Source organism: Lotus japonicus, chromosome 1, assembly GCF_012489685.1.
Source record: "Lotus japonicus ecotype B-129 chromosome 1, LjGifu_v1.2".
NCBI lineage: Eukaryota > Viridiplantae > Streptophyta > Magnoliopsida > Fabales > Fabaceae > Lotus > Lotus japonicus.
In genome coordinates, this window is record NC_080041.1 from 51,134,017 (window position 1) to 51,152,209 (window position 18,193).

The 18,193-nt window shown below is 40.3% G+C and overlaps 1 protein-coding gene across 1 annotated transcript; it reads left to right on the top strand.

Annotated features, from left to right (window-relative positions):
* The first annotated feature begins 6,837 nt into the window (after positions 1 to 6,837).
* LOC130737740 (uncharacterized) lies at positions 6,838 to 16,627 on the top strand. Its single transcript, XM_057589589.1, has 3 exons — positions 6,838 to 7,164; positions 7,270 to 9,134; positions 16,186 to 16,627. Exons 1-3 carry the CDS (start codon positions 6,838 to 6,840, stop codon positions 16,625 to 16,627), a joined length of 2,634 nt encoding a protein of 877 aa, XP_057445572.1.
* The last annotated feature ends 1,566 nt before the right edge of the window (positions 16,628 to 18,193 follow it).

The window sequence follows — 18,193 nt, forward strand, 5'->3', positions numbered from 1 at the left end:
GGACTTAGGAGGTCTTGTTTCAGGCCGATGGGCCAACTTATTCTCAGTTTTGAGGGATGGTGTTGCGGGCACTTCACCCTTTCATTCGGTTTGTACATATTGCCTACGGGCGCTACTCTTCTATTACCCGTCACTGGAGGTTTACTCGTGACGAGGTTGCTACTTACAGCGGGGGCTGTTTATATATTGTATATTAGTTTTATTACTTTTCGCATTTGGGTTTTATTTAATTCAGTCTTGTCTTAGGTATTATATTAAAAAAAAAAATATTCACGTTTTTCCGCATTAAGTTTATTTTGGTTACTAAAGTGACGCCACCGAAATCGGGGTGTTACATTGTGGTATCAGAGCACGGTTGAGTCTTTCGGGAGTTGTTGGGGAATAGGTCTTCTGTGCTAGGTTGTGTGACTCTACAAAGAGTGAAAATTGATTGTCTGCAAGCGATTTTTCGCTTAGAATTGATTGAAGTTATTGCTTAATCATATTGTATAGTTATGCCAGAGACTATCTTGTGATGAGTACTAACTGTTTGTTTGACTAAGCATAGGATGGTAAGCCCTGATCGTATGGGAAAGGCGATAGCTACAATGATTGAAGCAATGATGAACCAGGCTGCTGAGGACGCTTACAGACACGCGGAGGAGGCTGCACGTAAGCAACCTCAACTGTTAAACGAGGTGTCCAAGTACCAGCATAGTGGATTGGACCGAGTTGGAACTGGGGGACCAGTGAGATCAGGTTCTCAGGAGTACCGACCGTGGAAGCCATACCAACATCCTGAGGGAAGAGACCCTATTCCAGGATCACGCAAGTCGACGACTGCAACTATTGGTCAGGAGGCTGTGTCATGCTACCGTTGTGGAAAGCTTGGACACTACGTCTTTCAGTGCTCAGTGGCTGGAACAAAATGCTGCAAGTGCAGACAACGTGGACATTTGGCCGTGAACTGTAGGACGTTCCAGGCGGGACCGTCCGATAACAAGATGAAGGACAAGTTTCCCGCCATAGCTAGAGGGTCAAGGAAACAAGTGTCATGTTTCAGATGTGGGAAGCCGGGGCACTATGCTAACGCTTGTCCGACACGAGGCCCAAATGCTATAATTGTAACAAAATAGGGCATACTGCCGGTCGGTGTAGAGCACCCAAGACGGAGCCAACCGTGAACACTGCTCGTGGAAAGCGTTCTGCGGCTAAAGCAAGAGTTTACACCATGGACGGTGAGAGAGCTGAGGGTTTTGTCACAGGAGAGCGCAAGAACGATGGTAACCTTCTAACCATTCTTTCTCATTTCAGTATAATATATTCCATTACTTTCGTAGCTTGTGCAAACACACCTAACTTACTTATACTGTTTAAGCTTTGACCTTATAGTTATTACGCCTATTAATACCTTATTTGACCGTAGCTCGTATTTTAACTATAGAAGTTATACGAGGTTTAGAATGACACGCTAAGCCTAGAAAGTAGTCTTCTACCGATGCGTTTAACAAGAAGCGAGAAGCTAAAGAATGAATCTTAGAGAGATTCTGTATGGATAGTATACGTATGATGTCGAGAGTGTGTAGTTCCGTAGCGGCATCATTGAGGATTTAATATCAAGATATTTGTGACTATTGGATGATAGGAACTCATTGACTGTTCCAGTAGGTTTTTCTAGATTTCCACCTTCGATGTATTAGGCCTGATCAACTTAATATTGAGGGGGTGATATTCGGAATCACAGCTGGATATGGACTTTGATAGAAGGATTGGTAAGATTAACTTGAGTTGATCGAAGATTAGTTGAGTTTGGGAGGAAAAAGTTCTCATTAAGTATTTGTTTTCCTTGCGAAGAAGTTGTAGTTTTAAGAGATGAATATTCTTTTTGGAAATGTTGAAGAGTTACAGAGCATCAGAGATCCAAACTTGGAAAAGGTTTAGGTTTTAAGTCTATTAATTCTGGTCATAAGTGTGTAGGACTTGAAGTTTGTCATAATTTGATTGGGAGATTAAGAAGTTTATCGACGAGATGGTAATCAAGTTACAAGAAGGAAAGTGTTAGTATTAAGATGAATACTTGAAGTTATCATATTTGGACAAGCTACTCAGAGTCTAATAGTGAATGGAACTTTGTCATGGATTTCGGTGATGGATGCTAGAGTTAGCAAGTGAATTTTGCTCAGTTGAATAAGAATCCTATGATTAAGATTGACTTGGGGAGTTGAAAATCATTTATGAGTAAGGGAGGTAGTGGTGATAGCAGTTACGATAATAGTTAAACCTCAGAAGGTTGGAGGATCGGATGATAAAATGACTAGTTAAGACCTTTGAGGTACAGTTATGAATTGATCTTCTAGAGGATAAGTCTCGATTTATGCTAAGCGTTAGAGATTTCAGTAAGTGTAAACTGGTTTGAGTGAGGAAGGTTTTGAGGACGAAGACGACAATAATGGATTGTTGGATATTAAGAGGATGATTAGCTTATGAGTGGTTGATGAATGTATGATTAAGAGGATGAGTCTTGTCATGCACGAGGTATTAAGACTCAAGTCGAGTCTTAATTTGAATGGTGACTAAGTAGAAGATTGATTTCATGGTGCGAGTGATGATAATCACGAAGTTGGAAGTGACGTTAATGGACTATTAGATTCCAACGCAATATTTCGTCTAGGAGTTATCAAGCGACCGAGTTGAGTTTGGATCATGAGTGAACATCACGAGGACCAGTTGAGCATTCACTCCGGAACATAGAGATGTACCGAGTTTCTAATCAGTATTTTGGACGAACAAAAGCAAAGGAGCAAGTGGTTAAGGTTGTGCGATTGCACGGATGCCAACAAATATTATTTCCAACGGAGACCCGACGCAAGAGGTCAAACCGGACAACAGAGAGTTAGAAGACGATATGTCTTTTGAGACGCCGTCGGTCAACATTGGGACTGGAATAGTGAAACGATCGAGGAGAAGCAGAGTGCTTCGGTGAAAGTTATTTGGAACGAAGACATGGACGGTGCTATATGGGATTTAGAGGAAAAGATCAAGGAATAATATCCGGAACTTTTTACTGACCCTTAAGTTTCGAGGACGAAACTTTCTTTTTGGAGGGTAGTAATGTAAGGCCCAAGTTTTTTAAACTTATGCCAAGTCAATAGAATCCTATTCACGATTAGGGTTGATGTATCGTGAAGGGAAACCTGAACTAGAGTTTACCAAATGAAATAAATTTATGAAGGAGAAAGTTCAGGAAAAGTCAAAGGATTGTATCGAAGTCGATTTAAGTTATAGCACGATCGTTATACGCTGAAACTTAGGTCAGAAACCCTAGTATATAGCTAGTTTTCACTTTTAGGCACGACGGAAGTTAATTCCAAAAATCTTCAGAGAAATGTTAGAACTTCTCTTTTTTCATATATCACAATCGTTTCGAGGCGAAACTCTAGGATCTACGAACGTCCGATTCCAATCATCGGAAGTTTGCCGAAACCGAAACCCTGGTTTTTTCAAAACCCTAGAATCACCCGACTATGAGGACTTTTTCTATTCGGAACATCAAATGAAGATTCTACACGCGTACACCCATTTATCTTGATGATTTCAATCTTTCTTCAGAAGGAAGTTTTCCATTCCGACATTCGATGCAAAAAGCAACTTATCGGGTAAAATAGTTTTACACCGACTATGCATTAGTTGCCAAAAATACAAGGAGACATCTTTTTAGTTTTGGAATTCTTTTGCCAAAACATATCTTAGAATTCTCGGAGAATGACGCCGGAAAAATCAGATTCGCGAAACTTTTATTTTCCCGCGAATTTCCATCTTCTATATATAGCAAGCAAGTGAGAAAAAAACACAAAACTCCTCCATTTTTCTCTCCAAGGCCGCGAGCTTCAACAAGGAAGAAGGAAGAAGAGATTTTCTTCAATACTTGCTTGATCGTTGATTAATCAGTTGCTGCTTCAAGGTTTCGAGGTATAGTCGCAAATCCTTACCTCTGATCGCTTTTTCCATAGCTTTTCTGTAGACTTTTCTGAGCTGATAGTTTTGAGGTTTTTGCAAAACTATCTTGAATATTTCATTTCTGATTCTAAACCTCTTCCTTATGTGCCCAAGATCACTTCTGCCGGGTTAGATTTTCCGTTATGTCGCCGGAATCAATTTTAGCCTAAAATACCCATTTTTGGAGTTTTTGAAGTAAAGCTTCAACCTTTAGGCTGAAAACTATCGCCTTAGCTTAGTGCTAGTAGGATTAGTTGTCATAAACGTCGTTGGTGACGTCCCTGCAAAATTTGGTTTTTGGGATTTCAGTTTTGAAATTTCTAAGTTAAAAATCATGACCAAAATACCCCTGCGACAGTTTTTGATCCGATAATTTTTCCGAGTTCAGAATACCCTTAGTTACGGCTAATGATAGCATAGGAACCAAGTTTGATCGAAGAAAAATCGAGTCTCCTAATTACCTAAAGTGGCCGAGCCTATAGGGGGAGGAGGAGGAAAATTTCCTTTTCCGAAAACTTGTCCTTTCGCGCTAGATTATCGTACCTCGGAGTATGAACTACTCCGAGTAACCTTAGTAAGTATCGATAGCTTAGTTTCCGATAGATTCTGATAGTATTTCTGTGATTTTGTTTTAAAGGAACTTTTGAGGAATTTCCTGAGGAACAACACTTTGATTGTGAGGAAGAGTTGGAAGTTCATCCTGGAGAATCTACAGGTGAGGGCTTCTCACTGAATCTCTAGTTAATACTTAGGGTCGATGCTTTCGACATTGTTTACTGTTTATGCACTGGATTGTGTGTGATTGGAAAATGTTTTCTGAGGCTTCGGCTGACAATGTAGATGATGAATCTACTGAATGCTTTTGAGATTGAATCTTCATGCTAAGTGCTAATTGGGTAATTTAGGATGTGTGGTGCATGCTTTATATGCTAAGTGCTAAGTGTTTATGATGAGATTTATTGATATATGACATGTTGTTGATTGTGATGATTTAAATATGCTTTGCACTGGAATCTGAGTTCCTGAATGGTGAGAATAGCGGGCAGGTCATGCCGATTTTATTTTGAGAGTTTTGAGAAAGCTTGATAGGACGAATGAGATTCGGGCCTTGTTATGATGTGTATGGATCGAGACATTCTCTGGAGTCATTTGGGGATTTGGAGATCCCGAGAACTTATAGGATTTGCGATAAGACTAAAAAGGTTAGTATTTTGTAAAGAAAACTCATAAGACATTAAACAACCTCTAAATCTTCAATTAATGATAATAAACTCGAAAGGAAGCTTCGGATGCAAATCTTAGTCTTTGGAAAACGAGAAGTGTCGTCGGATCCAATCGTTGAGGAAGCTGAGAAGTGTGAGCATGTTGATGCTCTTGTGCTGTTGGAGCAGCTATGCGTTGTTGGGCTATCCTGGGGATAAGTCCGGGAAACCGTTAGTTTCCGAGAGTGTAATACTCTGTGCTCGTTGAGCAGTTGTGACCATCGGATTGAGATGAGTCAGATGATTTGGAGATCATCATGAGTTACCATGTTGTTGTGAAGAAGTGTCTTTTGTCGCAGAATCGACTTTACCTTAGGGTAAGCTTTTAGAGACTTTAATTTACCTAGAACACGTGGCGACGTGTCGAGTGAGATTCGGAGACGTTGTTTGTCTAATCATCCTGCATTCATGCAACATTAATGGGGTATTAACACAGGACGTACTCTGGACCTCGTCGGATTCCAAAATGGTCATAAGACCCGGATTTCCGTGTAAGAGCGTCTGTAGACGTCTCTTGTAGCAGACCGAAATGGCAGATTTACGGGTTACAGCTGATCTGACTACCGCTGATGTTGGAGTAAGAGGCATGCGGGCCGAAATGGTCCCACCGTGGCTGGTGCTAGGGCTGATCCGTTGATGTCCATCCGTTCCGGATTGCATATTGGTTGACTGGGTTAACCTGCATATCATTTCATGCAACATGCATACTGACTTAGTTGATGAGTGTGTGTGATACTTGTTAATTCTATTTGAGGCATGTTAACTGTGATTTACTGTCGTTTATGTTCATTGTGAAATATGCAACCCTAGGATGTTATCCCTAGCTATAAGCCTAAGTGGCTATTTCCTTATCTGTATCTATCGGTGGTATTATTTATATAATTCTTTGGAGTTGACCCTCGCGTCTTCTGTGTGTGCTTTGGCGGACAAACGCCCTTTGTCAGATGTCCATGGCGGACTAGATCATGATGGTTCACCCTTCGGGGGGAACTAGAGTTGAGATGCTGGAACAGGAGCGCATTGCGGTAGCGAGAGGAGGACGGATGGTGTACATAGACTAGGTCGTTCTGGATTCTGGTTCAGACGACGATCATGCTAGCACGTAGGACTGAGTGTTAGTGTGAGCTCCTCGGGATGGGATTAGTGTAGGAGTAGAGTCTTAGCTCTGAACATCATTTGTTTTCTTTGGGAACAGGGTAGTTTCCCGCCGATAGCTTTTGTGTGGTTACCTTACGGGAATCACAGAGAGTTGGTTGGACTTAGGAGGTCTTGTTTCAGGCCGATGGGCAAACTTATTCTCAGTTTTGAGGGATGGTGTTGCGGGCACTTCACCCTTTCATTCGGTTTGTACATATTGCCTACGGGCGCTACTCTTCTATTACCCGTCACTGGAGGTTTACTCGTGACGAGGTTGCTACTTACAGCGGGGGCTGTTTATATATTGTATATTAGTTTTATTACTTTTTGCATTTGGGTTTTATTTAATTCAGTCTTGTCTTAGGTATTATATTAAAAAAAATATTCACGTTTTTCCGCATTAAGTTTATTTTGGTTACTAAAGTGACGCCACCGAAATCGGGGTGTTACAGAAACACACACTATGTTCACCAGGGATCAAGTAGATTTGCAAGGTTGGTCTGGTTATTTCAATAGGCTCTGTGGTCCTATCTATTACAAGTTAGTTGTGGAATTCTGGAAGAATGCTGTTTGCAACGACTACTATGTCGTTTCTCATGTATTGGATAGGAAGATTGTTATTTCTGAGGAATCCATTGCAAAATTGCTGGGAATGGAATTTCAACAGGGCAAGAGAATCAAAAATGTGGATGCTAATGTTCCTGGCATGAGGAAATTAGTAAATAAGGCCATTTATGACAACTGGTCTTTGGAGAAGACAAAGTATAGCATAAAGGAATTGAAGCCAACAGTGAAGATCTGGCAGAAGATTTTCATCTATTGCATTCACCCAAGAACGGGAGGAACTGATTACCTTAATGCAACTCAAAAGGTAATCATGTACTATATTTCTAAGGGTGAGCCTGTATGTCTTCCATTTCTACTCTTCAACTATCTGAAGGAATGTGTTGAGAAGTCAAGAACTACTGTAATTGAGACTAAGAGGTCTATCTCCTACATTCCTTATGGCAGGCTGCTCTCAGATATCTTCACCCAGAATAAACTGGTCAAGACTTTGTCTGACCTCGGACTTCATGAGGATCTGGCTATGTCCATTGGAGAAGCTCTCAATGGGACTAAGTTGAAGAGAATGCAGATCATTGACAAAGTTCAAGTTGAACCTGTTGAAGAATCAACTGAAGAGGTTCGTCACAAGAACCAACCTATTGATGACTACCCTCTCTGGTCTAAGAAGGATAATCCAGCCAGCATTCTGGAATATGTGAGAATGCTCAGAAGTAAAAGAGATCCAATCACTCTCGAGGAATTCATCAAGAGTCTTCCTGATAGTCCTCCTGAAGTACCAACAAGGAGGTCCAAGAGAACAATCAGCAGCAAGCCTTCAGATCCCAAAGGCAAAGGCATTTTGATAGAGGAAACCAAGAAGATGAAACCAGCATCAAAATCTGTAGTCATCAGGGAACCAATTCTAGAACCCTCTCCTGAAAGAACTCCAGTGGAGTCACCTCAGGAATCTCAGTCTGATAGCTCTGAAAGCTCTATGGCTTCTTCCATTGGAACTCAAGAAGAAGAAGTTTCACCTAGAAATGATTTCAAGAGGAAGGCTGTCATGGAAGAATCTTCTGATGAGGAAACTGAAGATGATGATGTTCCTCTGGCCAAGAGGCAAAGAATTCAAGCAATCCAAGTTGAGGAAGAAGTTAAGCAGGATGAATGTGAGATTATTGGGAATGTGCTCCAAGTCATAAGGGAATCTGCAGAAGCTGAAGAATCCACCGATTCTGATGTAGAGCCCATAGACAAGAGGATGAAACTGCCTCTGAAGGTTCCACTTCAGAAGAAGGAGTCAGAACCAAAGCAAGCATCTGAGAATGTTGCAGAGGTACAAAGAGAAAGGAGATCAAAGATAGCTTCAGATCCTGCAAGGACTGCTAAACTCACCAGATCTACCATACTCAGAGATTCAAGTAAGGAACTTACTAAAAGCATTAATTTAGATTCTGCTTTAGTAGTTATTCCTGAACAACCTGTACCTATATCTACATTCCTGCCAACCTCAACCCAAACAGTTCCACCTCAAACAGAACCTCACACACAAACCTTATCTCAAGCAGAAACACAAGCTCCTCACTTCAACACCCTAACTGCTACCACTTCCATTCCATCCATCCCAATTCAAACCTCCTCCACATCCACCACCACTGAGTCTGTACCTCTTTTCAATTCATTCATCAAGGGTATCGCTCAGAGTGAGGCCACCTTGAGGGACTTGGTTCAACAATTCACACCCAAACCTCCATCCACCTCAAGAATCCTTCTGATAACTGAATCTGGAGAGATTCCTGCTGAGAAAGACGATGAAGATGAGGATGTTCAGATTCTAGAACCTCCTTTCAATGTGCAACCTATCCAGCAGGTAGCCTCCTACTTTGAAGATGTGCTCCTAGATGTTGTTGCTGAGTCCTCCTATGTGTCCTTGTCTCACTACTCCACAGTAAACTCAAGAGATCTGAGTTTCACCTCACCTGAGAAGAATGCTACATCTAGGCAAAGACAAGAGACCATTCCTGAGATTGAACGCATGGATGACTCAGATCATTCTGGACAAGGAAAAGCTCATGTGAATGAATCAATGCCTTCAGGGCAAATGAGAACTGAAAGTTCTAATGCATCAAGTTCTAATGCAACCAACATTCCTCAGCCAATCATGGATCTGACACCCTCCTTCCGGCCAAAGAATCTTATTCAGCTCATTCAGGAGTTCTCTGATGAAGCAACCAGAAGACTGCAATGGCTGTATCAGGTAACTGACAATCAATTTGATGCCTCTCTGGTTGATGGTATGTGGTCTGCCTTCGGACGATGGTCAGAAAGTAGAGCTTCTGAGATTGAGAAGTAGCTTAGCAGGGAGAAGCGTCTGAGAGTTCATGATGCCTCAGAGAGAGCTTATGAGCAGAGGCAGTGTAAGACCCAAGTTTTTAAGCTTAAAATAAGTGGAAGAGATCTCCATTTACGATTAGGCTTGAAGTATCGTGAAGGAAAAACCTGAACAAGAGTTTATCGGAAGGAATAAATTTATGAAGGAGAAAGTTCAGGAACAGTCTAAGAATCGTATCGAAGTCGATAAAAGTTATAGCACGATCGATATACACTTAAACTTAGGGCAAGAGCGCTAGAATTAGCTGATTTCCACTTAAAGACACGATGGAAACTAATTCCAAAAATCTTCAGAGAAATGTTAGAATTTCTCTTAATCCTTATATGACCATCGTTTCGATGCGAAACTATAGGATCTACGAACGTCCGATTCCAATCATCGGAAGTTTGCCGAAACTAAAACCCTGGTATTTCAAAACCCTAGAATCAACCGACAATGAATACTTTTTCTATTCAGAGCTTCAAATGAAGATTCCACACGCGTACACCCATTTCTCTTGATGATTTCAATCTTTCTTCAGAAGGAAGTTTTCTATTCCGACATTCAATGCAAAAAGTAACTTATCGGGTAAAATAGTTTTACACCGACTTTGCATTAGTCACCTAAAATACCAGGAAACCTCTTTTGAGTTTTGGATTTATGTCGCCAAAACCTATCTTAGAATACACGGAGAAGGAAGCCGGAAAAATCGGAATCGCGAAACTTTCATTTTCCCGCGTTTTTCCATCCTCTATATAGCAAGCCTCGAAAACCAAAAATCATACTGATATTTCTTTGAAGAATTAGAAGATTCAGCAGGGTGAATATCGTGTCTAAAATACGTTGGAATCAGTAGGAAGAAATCGGGATCGCTTTTATATTTTTATCTTAACTCTATGAGTTAAATCCTCCGATATCTAAACAAAACTGTACCGGTTTACAAAATATCTATTCATTCTTATCCAATCTCTGATAAATATCTATTCAACCTTATCCAATCTTTAATAAATATCTGTTCATACTTATCCAATCTTGATAAATATCTATTCATACTTATCCGATCTTTGATAAATATCTTCCATTTCATTCCCTATAAATATGTGAAGCTTGAAACAAAAACCTCACAAACACACACACACAACCCGCGGCTTGGAGAGAAGAAGGAGGAGGAGAGCTTTTCGTCGATTCTTGTCTGATCGTCCCACAGTTCGTTGCTACGCGTAGGCCTCAAGGTACTGACGCTTTTCCTTACTTCTGATCGTAAATTCTGCCGCTTTTCTCTATACTTTTTTGTACTCTTAGTTTTGAGGTTTTTGCAAAACTATCTAGATAACTTCATCTTTTTATCTAAATTTATTCCCTGCGTGCCCCTGAGCATGTTTAGCGGATTACATTTTGCTGATTCTTGCCGAATTGCTGCCGAGTTTCAATTCTGCTCATAATACCCATTTTTGGCTAAAGTTCCAACCTTTGGGCTTAAAACCCTCGACTGAGCTTAGCGTTAGTAAGATTAGTCGTCATAATCGTCGTTAGTATCAACCCCATCTAATTTGTTTTTCGAAACTCTGATTTTGAAATTCTGAGCTGAAAATAATGACCAAAATACCCCTGCGACAGTTTTCGATCCGATAATTTTTCCGAGTTTAGATTAACCTTAGTTACGATTAATGATAACCTAGGAACCAAGTTTGATCGAAGAAAAATCGACACACAGAATTACCATGTGTGGCCGAGAGCTACCCTAGGAGGAGGAAGAAAATTTCTTTTTCAAAAACTTGTCCTTTCGCGCTAGATTATCGTACCTCGGAGTATATGCTACTTCGTGTAACCTTAGTGAGTATTGATTGCTGAGTTTCGGTTAGATTCTGAGGGAATTCTGTGGTTTTTACTCTAAAGGTTATTTTGAGGAATTTCCTGAAGAACAAGGAGCTGATTGTGAAGGAGCGTTTGAAGAGAACTCTGGAAATTGGCTAAGGTGAGGGCTACTCACTGAATACTAGATAATGCTTTAGGTGTCGACATTGTGGTATCAGAGCTTGTCGAGTCTTTCGGGAGTCTTTGGGGAATAGGTCTTCTGTGCTAGGTTGTGTGACTCTGCAAAGACTAAAAATTGATTGTCTGCCAAGCGATTTTTCGCTTAGAATTGATTGAAGTTATTGCTTAATCATATTGTATAGCATGTTAGATGCTATCTTATGATGAGTACTAACTGTTTGATTGACTTAACAGAACCTAGATGTTATCCTAGGAATGGATTGGTTGTCTCACTATCATTGTCTTTTGGACGAACAAAAGCAAAGAAGCAAGTGGTCGAGCCGGACAGCATAGAGCTGAAAGATGATATGTTTGTTGAGACGCCGTCGGTCAACATTGGGACTAGAAGAGTGAAACAATCGAGGGGAAAGCAGAGTGCTTTATTAAAAGTTATTTGGAACGAAGACACGGACGGTGCTATATGGGACTTAGAGGAGAAGATCAAGGAATAATATCCAGAGCTTTTACTGAACCCTAAGTTTCGAGGACGAAACTTTCTTTTTGGAGGGTAGTAATGTAAGACCCAAGTTTTTAAGCTTAAAATAAGTGGAAGAGATCTCCATTTACGATTAGGCTTGAAGTATTGTGAAGGAAAAACCTGAACAAGAGTTTATCGGAAGGAATAAATTTATGAAGGAGAAAGTTCAGGAACAGTCTAAGAATCGTATCGAAGTCGATAAAAGTTATAGCACGATCGATATACACTTAAACTTAGGGCAAGAGCGCTAGAATTAGCTGATTTCCACTTAAAGACACGATGGAAACTAATTCCAAAAATCTTCAGAGAAATGTTAGAATTTCTCTTAATCCTTATATGACCATCGTTTCAAGGCGAAACTATAGGATCTACGAACGTCCGATTCCAATCATCGGAAGTTTGCCGAAACTGAAACCCTGGTATTTCAAAACCCTAGAATCAACCGACAATGAAGACTTTTTCTATTCAGAGCTTCAAATGAAGATTCCACACGCGTACACCCATTTCTCTTGATGATTTCAATCTTTCTTCAGAAGGAAGTTTTCTATTCCGACATTCAATGCAAAAAGTAACTTATCGGGTAAAATAGTTTTACACCGACTTTGCATTAGTCACCTAAAATACCAGGAAACCTCTTTTGAGTTTTGGATTTATGTCGCCAAAACCTATCTTAGAATACACGGAGAAGGAAGCCGGAAAAATCGGAATCGCGAAACTTTCATTTTCCCGCGTTTTTCCATCCTCTATATAGCAAGCCTCGAAAACCAAAAATCATACTGATATTTCTTTGAAGAATTAGAAGATTCAGCAGGGTGAATATCGTGTCTAAAATACGTTGGAATAAGTAGGAAGAAATCGGGATCGCTTTTATATTTTTATCTTAACTCTATGAGTTAAATCCTCCGATATCTAAACAAAACTGTACCGGTTTACAAAATATCTATTCATTCTTATCCAATCTCTGATAAATATCTATTCAACCTTATCCAATCTTTAATAAATATCTGTTCATACTTATCCAATCTTGATAAATATCTATTCATACTTATCCGATCTTTGATAAATATCTTCCATTTCATTCCCTATAAATATGTGAAGCTTGAAACAAAAACCTCACAAACACACACACACAACCCGCGGCTTGGAGAGAAGAAGGAGGAGGAGAGCTTTTCGTCGATTCTTGTCTGATCGTCCCACAGTTCGTTGCTACGCGTAGGCCTCAAGGTACTGACGCTTTTCCTTACTTCTGATCGTAAATTCTGCCGCTTTTCTCTATACTTTTCTGTACTCTTAGTTTTGAGGTTTTTGCAAAACTATCTAGATAACTTCATCTTTTTATCTAAATTTATTCCCTGCGTGCCCCTTAGCATGTTTACGGATTACATTTTGCTGATTCTCGCCGAATTGCTGCCGAGTTTCAATTCTGCTCATAATACCCATTTTTGGCTAAAGTTCCAACCTTTGGGCTTAAAACCCTCGACTGAGCTTAGCGTTAGTAGGATTAGTCGTCATAATCGTCGTTAGTATCAACCCCATCTAATTTGTTTTTCGAAACTCTGATTTTGAAATTCTGAGCTGAAAATAATGACCAAAATACCCCTGCGACAGTTTTCGATCCGATAATTTTTCCGAGTTTAGATTAACCTTAGTTACGACTAATGATAACCTAGGAACCAAGTTTGATCGAAGAAAAATCGACACACACAATTACCATGTGTGGCCGAGAGCTACCCTAGGAGATGGAAGAAAATTTCTTTTTCAAAAACTTGTCCTTTCGCACTAGATTATCGTACCTCGGAGTATATGCTACTTCGTGTAACCTTAGTGAGTATTGATTGCTGAGTTTCGGTTAGATTCTGAGGGAATTCTGTGGTTTTTACTCTAAAGGTTATTTTGAGGAATTTCCTGAAGAACAAGGAGCTGATTGTGAAGGAGCGTTTGAAGAGAACTCTGGAAATTGGCTAAGGTGAGGGCTACTCACTGAATACTAAATAATGCTTTAGGTGTCGACGAATTCGACTTGATTTATTGTTTATGCACTTATTTGTGTTTGACTGAGAAATGTTTTCTGAGGCTTCGGCTGACAATGTAGATTATTCATCTACTGACTGTTTCTTGAGTTTGAATCATATGCTATGTGCTAAATGGTTAATTTAGGATGTGTGATATCTGCTCTATATGCTAAGTGCTACATGGTTAATCTAGGATGTGTTAATATATGTGCTATGATTGTTGGACTGTGCTAATTTAACTATGCCATTACACCTATATCTGTTATGCTTCAGAGTGAGGATAACGGGCATGTCATGCCGATTTTATTTTGAGATTTTGGGGAAGTTGATGGGACGGACCGAGGTTCGTACCCTATTATTGTTTTAGTGGATCGAGACCTTCTCAAAGGAAAATTGATTTTGAAAATGATATTGGAAAAACCCCATTTGAATTCACGTAAGAACTTGGGTTGTTCTGTCTAAGGCAAGAAGGGCTTTTAATGAGGCATTGTGCCCGGCCAGCTTACCTGGGAACTTCTCGGGCCATTACTTGGGTGATGATGGACCTTTTGTTTTGAGACCTTCTCCAGGGAATCATTGGAATTATAGGATCTTGGAAACTAATAGGATTAGAGACGAAACTTAAACAATTTCATAATGAACCTCCATAATGTATTAAACAACCTCAAAACCCTTAATATAATGATAAAAGACTCAGACGAAAGTTTAGGGCTTGAACATTAAGTTCTGAAAATGAGAAGTGTCGTCGAGTCCAAGAGTTGAGAAAACTAATAAGTTTCTGAGTATGTTGATACTCCTTCACTCTTTGAGCAGTTTGTTTAGCCATCCAAGGGATGAGCCAAGAAGCTTCACTGAGGCGCGAGACCTTGTGAAAGCGAGAATCTTCACTGAGGCGTGAGACCTCGTGAAAAGCATGGATCTTCACTGAGGCGTGAGACCTCGTGAATAGCATGAAACTTCATTGAAGCGTAAGACTTCGTGCAAGTGTGTAAATTCATTGAGGCGTGAGACCTTGTGAAAGCATAAAACTTCACTGAAGCGTGAGACTTCGTGATTGTATAAGACTCCACTGAAGCGTGAGACTTCGTGAGAGCATTGATGACTCGAAGAGTTATCGTGAGTGTTTGCACTCTTTTTATGATTAATTGTATTTTGTCGCAGAATCGACTTTTACCTTAGGGTATTCTTTTTAGAGACAAATAAGTTAGTTAGAACACGTGGCGACGTGTCGAGTGAGGTCGGAGACGTTGTTTGACTAATCACTTTGCATTCATGCACACATTTTGAGGTTAATACACGGCGTGATACCGGACCTCGGTGGATTCCAAAATGGTCATAAGACCCGGATTTCCATAAAAGAACACTACGGTGATTCTTAGTAGCAGACGGAAATGGCAGACCTTCGGGTTCACTGCTGATCTGACTACACTTTGTATGGTGTAAGAGACACGTGAGCGGAAATGGTCCCACCGTTGCTGGTGCTAGGATTGACTCGTTAGTGCCCATCCGTTCCGGAATGCATTTGTTAACCAGCATTGCATTTCATGCAACATGCATACTGACTTAGTTGCTGAGTGTGATTGATAATTGTTAATCTTATCTGATGCATGTTAAGTGTTATTACTGTCCTTTATATTCATTGTGAAATATACAACCCTAGGATGCTATCCCTAACTTATAAGCCTAAGTAAGCTATCTATATCTGTATCTATTGGATTTATTATTTACATAATTCTTTGGAGTTGACCCTCGCGTCTTCTGTGTGTGCTTTGGCGGACAAACGCCCTTTGTCAGATGTCTATGGCGGACTGATTCACGATGGTTCACCCTTCGGGGGGAACTAGGTTCGAGATGCCGGGATAGGAGCGCATCGCGGTAGCGAGAGGAGGACGGATGGTGTACATAGACTTGGTCGTTCTGGATTCAGATTCGGACGACGATCACGCTAGTATGTAGGTTTTAGTGCTGGCGTGAGCTCCTCGAGATGGGATTAGTGTAGGAGTAGAGTCTTAGCTCTGACCGTTATGTTTTCTTTTGGGAACAGGGTAGTTTCCCACCTATAGCTTTTTGTGTGGTTTCTTTACGGGAATCACAGAGAGTTGGTTGGACTTAGGAGGTCTTGTTTTAGGCCGTTTGGGCTAACTCATTCTCATTTTTGAGGGATAGTGTTGCGAACACTTGACCTTTCTTTTGGTTTGGTACTACAGCGGGGGCTGTATTTATCGTATATTAGTTCGGATATCCTTTGTTGTAGAGTTTCTATTTCTTCCAGTCTTTGGTTCTATTATCGAAAACAAAAATATTCACGTTTTTCCGCTTTAATTTCTTTTTGGTTACTAAAGTGACGCCACCGAAATCGGGGTGTTACAGGCAGAGGGTGTTACACAAGGTTTGTGAGCCCATGAGAAGGGCAATGGCTGCAAGAAATCATGTTGTCTCTGAACGTACCTCAGAAGATGCTGATATGATTTCAGCAGAGGTTGCAGAGGACAGTGCTGAAGAGATCATTATTCATGAGGCTGCAGAGGTTGATGAAGTTCAGATGGAAATACCTACTCAAGCTGCGGCAGAAGTTCAGGCACCTACAGATGTTCCTATTCAAGCTCCAGAACCAGCTTCACATCCGGAAGTTGCTCTCCTGGCTGCCAGAATTGATAGGATACAAGATGATCAGCAGAGGCTGTTTCAGATGGTTGAGCATCAAGGCATCATTCAGAGTGAACAAAGTCGGCAGATTCAGGAATCTTCAAGCAGAATGGAGAATATGATGAAGTATCTGAACGAGAATCTCCCATCTTCATCCAAGCCTTGAACCCCTCTCATCTATCTTTCATGCATAATTTATTCACTTTAATTATCTGTGAACTTATTTCATGTTTGACCATGTTTAATTTTGCAACACTTACTTAATGCACCGTCCACTTCTCTTAGTAACTCACATGCATTTATGATTCGATGAGTTTTATGCAAGTTTTTCTGTTACTTCTCTTCTTTATAATCTATTGCCTTCCTTCTTCTCCATCACAACTCAATTCATTTCTTTCTCTCCTCAAATCACAATGTGTAGCTGATTTGATTTCTGAACTTAAGGCCTTGGTATTTGACCAGACCTTTCCTTGGAGCATCGATCTTTAACTCACTCAAATCTCCCAAGCTCTTGGGAAAATTGAGTATCTGCAGAACTGCTGGCTGACCTCGTTTCAGATCCACTGTCTGCAAACTCTTCAGGATGTTCTGAAAGAACTTCTTCGCCTGGCCTCTCGCCGGAAGGATCTGGAAGCTCAATTCGAGAGCATTTGTATGCTCCTTGAACATGAAAAGAGGGAGCGAGTAGATCAAGAAGAAGCAGGTCAAGCTGTTGCCTCCACTCCTGCTATCCATGAAAGTGAGATTCTGAAGGAAGAACTGGCTGCCCAGTTAGCCTCCATTGATCAGGACATTCGTCCTTTGCACCTTCAGCTTCTTTCTATGAAGGAGTCTCATGCTTTCTTATGTATCTAGGACTTGTTCTCCTAGTCTTTTCTATCCTCTGTACTTATTTTCGTTAATTAATAATAACAAGCGTCTTATCTGCATTACTTCCTTGTTGTTATTGGTTGTGTTTTTCACTCTTTTTGCTTATGACAAAAAGGGGGAGTACATAAAATGGTTTTTTGATAAACTTTTAACTTTTCTTATATTATATAAAAAACCAGTAGAGGAGAATAAGTATCAAATACTTATAGCACATAGATATTGCCAAGCGTCCTAAAACAAGTAATACATTTGGTTCAAATTTCTGAACTAATATGCCTCTGACGCCTTATTCCAATACATCTGAACAATACTCTATGTCTTCATGTGATCTACGCGAGTTCTGAACCATCAATTTCTGATGAGTATACATCTTTCTACGCGTATCTTCCGATCACATCACTAGACTCCGAATATAGACTCTTCATCATCTCATCAAGTCATAGATTCAGGGGGAGTCAGGGGGAGACTCCAGCTCAGAATCAAGTGCAATCCTAGATTCAGAAGGAGCAACATAAACCGTTACACAAGGATAAGTTTAAACTCTGATCTCTTCTCTCTTGTGTATTCAGTTTATTGATTAAGAATTGTTCATCAAAATACTTGTTTTGTCATCATCAAAAAGGGGGAGATTGTAAGATCAAGATTTGATCAGTGGTTGCATCTCTATATTTTGATGATTACAATTAAGGTTTTTGAGGATGAACAATTATGGTACTCTAATGTTTGTCTTTATGAGTTGTGACAAACAGGTTATGATTCTGACCCAAGTCGATTCCATCAGAACAAGAAGAACCAAGGGTTACCAAAAAGAGAGCTCTAAAGCTTATCATGTTCGTTCGGAACAGTGGCAAATCCTTCAGAA